This window comes from Populus trichocarpa, chromosome 4 (assembly GCF_000002775.5).
Source record: "Populus trichocarpa isolate Nisqually-1 chromosome 4, P.trichocarpa_v4.1, whole genome shotgun sequence".
Taxonomy (NCBI): Eukaryota; Viridiplantae; Streptophyta; class Magnoliopsida; order Malpighiales; family Salicaceae; genus Populus; species Populus trichocarpa.
The window spans coordinates 10,417,197-10,422,966 of NC_037288.2; the positions used below are offsets into that span (position 1 = coordinate 10,417,197).

Genomic DNA, 5,770 nt, shown 5'->3' on the forward strand with positions numbered 1-5,770 from the left:
TGATTGTTAATCACTATTGCATCTGATAAGATCTCAAATTCAGATTTCTTGCTTGATTTTATAAAACAGAAGTGGATTTTAGCTCAGGAAACAAAACCATGACAATACTTATGAAGACAGGTTTTTGGCTCTGTCTCCCCAAACTAAACACAATCATGTTCTGTACAAACCATGATTATTCTTTTGTTTTTCTTTCTTGCGCTGGCAACTCGATCGAAGGTGTCCAAGGCTGACCCGGTTCCTTGGATCTCAATACAGTATGAAGGCTTTTCTTATTAATAGAAAAGGAAGAAAGGATTAAATTATCATATTGTACGTTTTTAAACATGAAAACCTTCACCAGGATCATGATTTAAGCTTGAAAGAAATCATTTTGGGGCATAATATAGGACAAGAACTATATAGATATACTCAAGAAATGCAATGTTTAAGCACCTTCAAGTTTCAACCATTTATTTTCTTTGGTAAACATTGATGAGCCCTTGAAATAATGAATCATTCCCACTTTCGGCACTGGTTAATGTGGTTCGAAAACCATGTCTTGAGTGGCTGGATGCTCATTCAGACATTGTTATTAGTGTTCACTCTCTGTCTATATTGCCTCTTGATATTTTTTCACTGTTAGAAATTTAGCAAATACTGACAAATTTTTTCATTGTTATATTCCTTGACAAACACCAATGGACATATTCTTTTCTTCCTTTTCTTGTCACCTCTCTCGTTCTCTCGACCCCAGTATGTGCTTCAAAGAACTTTCTTGGGGTTTCGAATCATGACTTGAATAGAAAATGAAAAGTCTTGTTATCTTCGAGTGCTTCAGTGGCAATCATTTACTATCATGTATGATTATCATGATGCCTAATCCCCATGAGCACGATCCTTTTAACAAGTAGATCATGGGAAAATGGAGGAAGCATACTCTATACTTGAAATATTTTAGATGATAAAAAAAAGAAAAAAAAAAGAGGAGTTATAGCCCATCATTTAATGACAACTAAGAAACCCATTGCCAAGTCTTCTTACTGGAATGATACGGCATCATGGAAATTCTCTTTTGCCAAATCTCTCTAGCTGACTGGTGAAGACATTGGAAACAATGTCCAAGGAAAATCAATTTGTTTGTTTGTTTTCTTCAAGATACAGCAACCGAAGCATCAAAATGATTCTAGATGCCACGAGGTGTGTTTAACAATGTCATAAATGTTGTTCATGTCTGCAAGCACATGGTTAATTTATACGTGTCGCTTGGACTTTCAAGGAAGGAGATGACTAAAATCTTTTCAGGCATGCAAGAACCCAACAATGAAATCTGGAAATCCAATTTTGAAGGGTTTATTTTGACACCAAGAAAATCAATTTTGCGTGGGCGTGTGTGTGAAGCATCATGCGACAGACATGATTAATTAGTAGGCATGCATCCCATGTTCAACTCATGGAGTTCTATGAATGTAGGAAGAGAGAAGGAGGAGAATTTTCATTCCTCAATATACTAGATTATCAAAGTTTCATGACAAGGGAAATGACAAATGAGACTTTATTGCATATTTCATGCTGAAAAAATTATGACAAAGAATATGTGGGATGGACTATACATCCCAAAACCTTCCCCATCTAGGAAAGTTTTGTATTAGCTCCTCTTTACAATCCAGCTAATTGGATATTAGCCCTCCAATGACAGAGTTCCCCATAGAAAATCTGATTATTCAAAAATGAACCATTATAAATATTCTTGTGAGACTGCTGAAGAAACTCACGGATGAAATCCTTAGTCTCCCTGAATCCAACTTGAGGCGCGATCCTAAAAAATGAACCATTTATGCCTGCAGTCTCCATTGAATATATATTAGGTCATCTCCTTTGACAAATATGCACTGGCACTGGGTATTATTCAGGATGATCATCTTATTAGCATGACCAGGTTCATGTACTTCTCAATGGTTCATCTAACAGTTGCAAACACTCTTGCGGATTGGCATAAAAATAATCTTCATCCTTTGGTTTATCTGGTATAACGACTCGCCTCTTTGGGCTACCCATCCGATCAGCATGAGTTTCCTTCACAGTGGAGGAGAATTCATCCCAGCTCAATGACCCTTTGTTGTATTCATCTATTAAACCTACCAGAAGCTTTCTGTCCAACAAACTAGTCTTCTTGAACCCCAAGAATCTGGAAGTCATCAAAAGACAAGAGAAACTTATCATCTTCAATTGATGTTTTCTTTCCTTCTTTCATTTTTCTTAATGGAACTATGGACAGTACAATGTAAACTAAATCTATCAACTATAAACTCCAAATTATATATCAACAAGCCCTTCAGTTACAGATAGCATTCTTCTTTTTTACAGATTATTCCTGAAGTATTGGCGAGGGAAATTATGCTGTGCATGGTATCAGGGTTACATCAGATAATTTAGGACATTTTAGTTCATTTTATATTGCAATAACTCTCAGTTCAGTTGAGAATCTATATTAGACGTGGCAGCAATAAATTACCTGCGATGACCTTCAACAACTTTAGCCATATTGCCATCATATGTAGGAACAAATATGTCACTCTCTAGGGACACCAGATAATCTAGTGCTGCCATTTGAGATGAATGGTTCTGGAAAAACTTCAAATCTGATGGTTCCAACAGATCCTCTTTCCTGACCTGTTCCATGTTAGAAGGATGGATTATTTTAAGGCATTCCGTCATACATTTGTTAGAAGAAGTTGCTGCTTTTTCCTACTCACCAAATTAGGAAAAGCTTCCATCAAAGTCTTCATCCTTCTTTCCCCACCATATATTTCTCCGGCAGCAATATAAATTTGAACATTACGATCAATTCCAAGTGCAGTTAACACAAGGGCAGTTTCCTCAGGAGTCAAAGGACACAAACCTTCTTTCCTTTTCATTTCAGAATTAATAACTTTTTCCTTCCACCAGGGATAAGCATATCTGACCAAGTGAAGTTTGTGAGAGTTAGTTGTGTTTGACATTAACAGCATATTAACAAAGTATCAAAGAGAAATTACCTCATTCTTGTCAGTTTTTCTACTTCCTCATCATTGCAACCATGAGTGCAGCCAGAGAAAGCCAGCATGTCCCTTTCATATCTGAGATGAAGCACCAGGAAAGGGCCTTTCTCCCTCAATATCTTAACAACCTTTCTACCCAGTTCTTCTATCTTTGACGTAAACTTGAAAGCGTTAAAATTTACTCGGCAGCGCAACTTTTGAATCTCAAGAGGAAGTCCATTATTAGCAAGGCGAGCATCTGTTTTGTTCAAATGTACAACTTTGAACTTTTGCAGCAGAGGAAGGATCTGTTGGCAAACACTTTAGAAAATTAGTCGCCTTAGTCCAAATACATTAGCAAAATAAAAAGGGAAATGAAAAGGCTAATGCTCACTTTACAATTCTATAATTCTAGTGTGTACCAACCTGATGGGTGTAGTAAGAAATGTTTGACCAGCTAACAGGAGGTAATGAGTAGAACAATCCCAATTCTACTCGTGTTTTGAGCCTAGGCGGTAGCTCTTTCAATATTCGAACCTCACCCCTCAAGGAAGCGATGAAATGATGAACATCAAATATGTCTTGAAACTCACTGCCCCACAATGAAATGAATGAATTGATCAGACAAATTGTAGGAGTGTTTTCAAGACTTTATACTACTGAATTTACCTTGGGTCATTCCAAAATGAGGTTTTATCCAACTCTGGGACTATAAGAGTAACATTTAGATATCTTGCAATAGCGACCATGTCACATATCTGCATTACAAGTCCAGAAGTGACAATATATCAAATGGTTATAGCAGCAAACTAGATAGGCCATGCATAATCAAAACGCAATTTCAGTATTGATGATTTATGATTTAAGTTGCTATCAACTCACTGCTGCTCGCATTTGGTTCAGTCCTCCATTGCAGGAAACCATGAGATACCCATTATTCTTATAAACTCCTGCAAGCAACAATTACCAAACTTAGGAATAAGAAGAGAAAAGAATCAGATTTTTCAAGGAAAACTAAAATAACAAAATTAGAAATGATATACGATACAAACAAATTGAAAATCTTGAGCAAATCAGCAATGTTACAGAAACATTTATTATAGTCATGAGCAGCAAATCAATCCATGTTAGACAGAAAAAAAATGTATGAACATGAAAGGACAATAACTAATCAAATCAATTATCTCCAATTAATAGCTGGAACAAATTGATGAAAGCAAAGAATATACAAAACCAAAGCACATGATTTTTCTCTACTTTAATGAATATCAACAACCTTTTCCAATGTAAATGCTCAACTATAACTAAGCTGAAATTAATGAAATTATGAACTTACTCTTTGGAGGAAGAATAACTTCGGCAGGAACAGAAATTAACTCAACATCTTGATGACTATAACAAGATGTCCAACTCTTTAACAATCTCGGGCCCCAGGTCTCTCCCATTGACATCAAATGAACCACACAAGTCCATAACAATACAGTTGTGATTGCCCTTGTCATCCATAGCTTCATTGGAGACCTTGAAACCACAGAAGTTTTCAACTTTTTAAACTTTCCACCACCACATAATTTCAATTTCATCTCCCATTCCTCACCAGAGTCCTCTGTCTTCCACATTTTTAACATATTTTCCCTCCAATATCACCAAACCCAATTTAACAATCCCTTAATATGTGTCAAATTTAAGATTTAACACAATAGATGCTCTCTCTTTCCCTACTTGATCTTTTGTGTCTAAATGAATTGTCAGACAATGCTCACCCTTACAGAGACAAAGAGATTCTTTGAGCTTGATTAAGATAATAATAATAAAAAAAACTTGAAGCTCTAAACCCTTCCTTGTTTATATAAACTTCTTTTTTTCAATTAAAATAATCAAAGACACCAGTTTCATGTTCTTTCATTACTTTAATCTCCAAAACACCAAACTTTGTCAGCTTACACAACTCTAAAACAAATAACTTCAGTATCCAAAGAAAACCCAGAAATGAGATGCAAGAATTTCTGCGAAATCTTGATAATCAAAGATCCCAGTTTGCGCTCAATATTGACAATCTCTCATAAAAAGCTCACTGGTACGCCAATGAGGTGTGGTTAAACTTGAAAAGGAGAATGTGGGTTTTGGAGACGGAAAGATATGGAAAGAGGAAGAGTTTTGTGGTTGGTATTTTCCGACGAGATTTGCCAGAGAAACTAGTGGGAAAATCAGAGAGAGAGAGGGAGGGGCAGGGGGCAGTAATTAAAAGGAGGGTGAGTGTTGATGGTTTTAACTGCTCCAACGTTAAAGTGGAAACCATTGTTTTTCTTTATTATTCATTTTGTCTATGTTAGAATATCAATTATGAATCTCTTATTTAAGAAAAGAAAATCTTGACAACAAATTGCTTGAAAATCATTTTTCAAATTTCTTTTATGTTGGATAAATTTTAGGAAATTTAATTGATGAAAAGTGGATTCTAGTCAACTTAAAAAATAAGTATTTTTGCTAGGAAAATTTTTAATTTTTAGCAAAAAAAAATATATTTTTTATGGAATTCATTTTTTATGGAAAGTATTTTTCAACAAACAAATCAGAAAACATCAATTTTGGATCAATTTTTTGAAATTTAGATAATATCATTCATGATCTATTTTTTTATCTTTAATTTTTCAAATATGTTTTAAAAATACAAATTTTTCAAAAAATATATCTTTTTTTAATTTTTTTTTAATTTAGCTATTTCCTGGATTTTTTTATATTTTTTGTAATTTTTATATTTTAATTTTAAT

The 5,770-nt window shown here is 34.6% G+C and overlaps 1 protein-coding gene across 1 annotated transcript; it reads right to left on the reverse strand.

Moving 5' to 3' along the window:
- Positions 1–1,520: 1,520 nt before the first annotated feature.
- On the reverse strand, positions 1,521–5,277 carry LOC18097672 (rhamnogalacturonan I rhamnosyltransferase 1). Its single transcript, XM_006384207.3, has 8 exons — positions 4,336–5,277; positions 3,882–3,949; positions 3,669–3,757; positions 3,426–3,591; positions 3,018–3,307; positions 2,736–2,940; positions 2,495–2,652; positions 1,521–2,167 (listed from the first exon to the last, which is right to left on the reverse strand). The coding sequence occupies exons 1-8, from the start codon at positions 4,625–4,627 to the stop codon at positions 1,921–1,923; spliced, it is 1,515 nt and encodes a 504-aa protein (XP_006384269.1). The 5' UTR covers positions 4,628–5,277; the 3' UTR covers positions 1,521–1,920.
- Positions 5,278–5,770: the final 493 nt, after the last annotated feature.

Excerpts from the sequence above, each read along its gene's own strand:
- LOC18097672 (XM_006384207.3), bottom strand. The coding sequence starts at position 4,627 with ATGTTAAAAATGTGGAAGACAGAGGACTCTGGTGAGGAATGGGAGATG. Across the intron at positions 3,308-3,425 it reads TTTCTTACTACACCCATCAG|ATCCTTCCTCTGCTGCAAAA; the intron begins GTTGGTACACAC and ends GTTTGCCAACAG. Across the intron at positions 2,941-3,017 it reads GAAAAACTGACAAGAATGAG|ATATGCTTATCCCTGGTGGA; the intron begins GTAATTTCTCTT and ends TCACTTGGTCAG.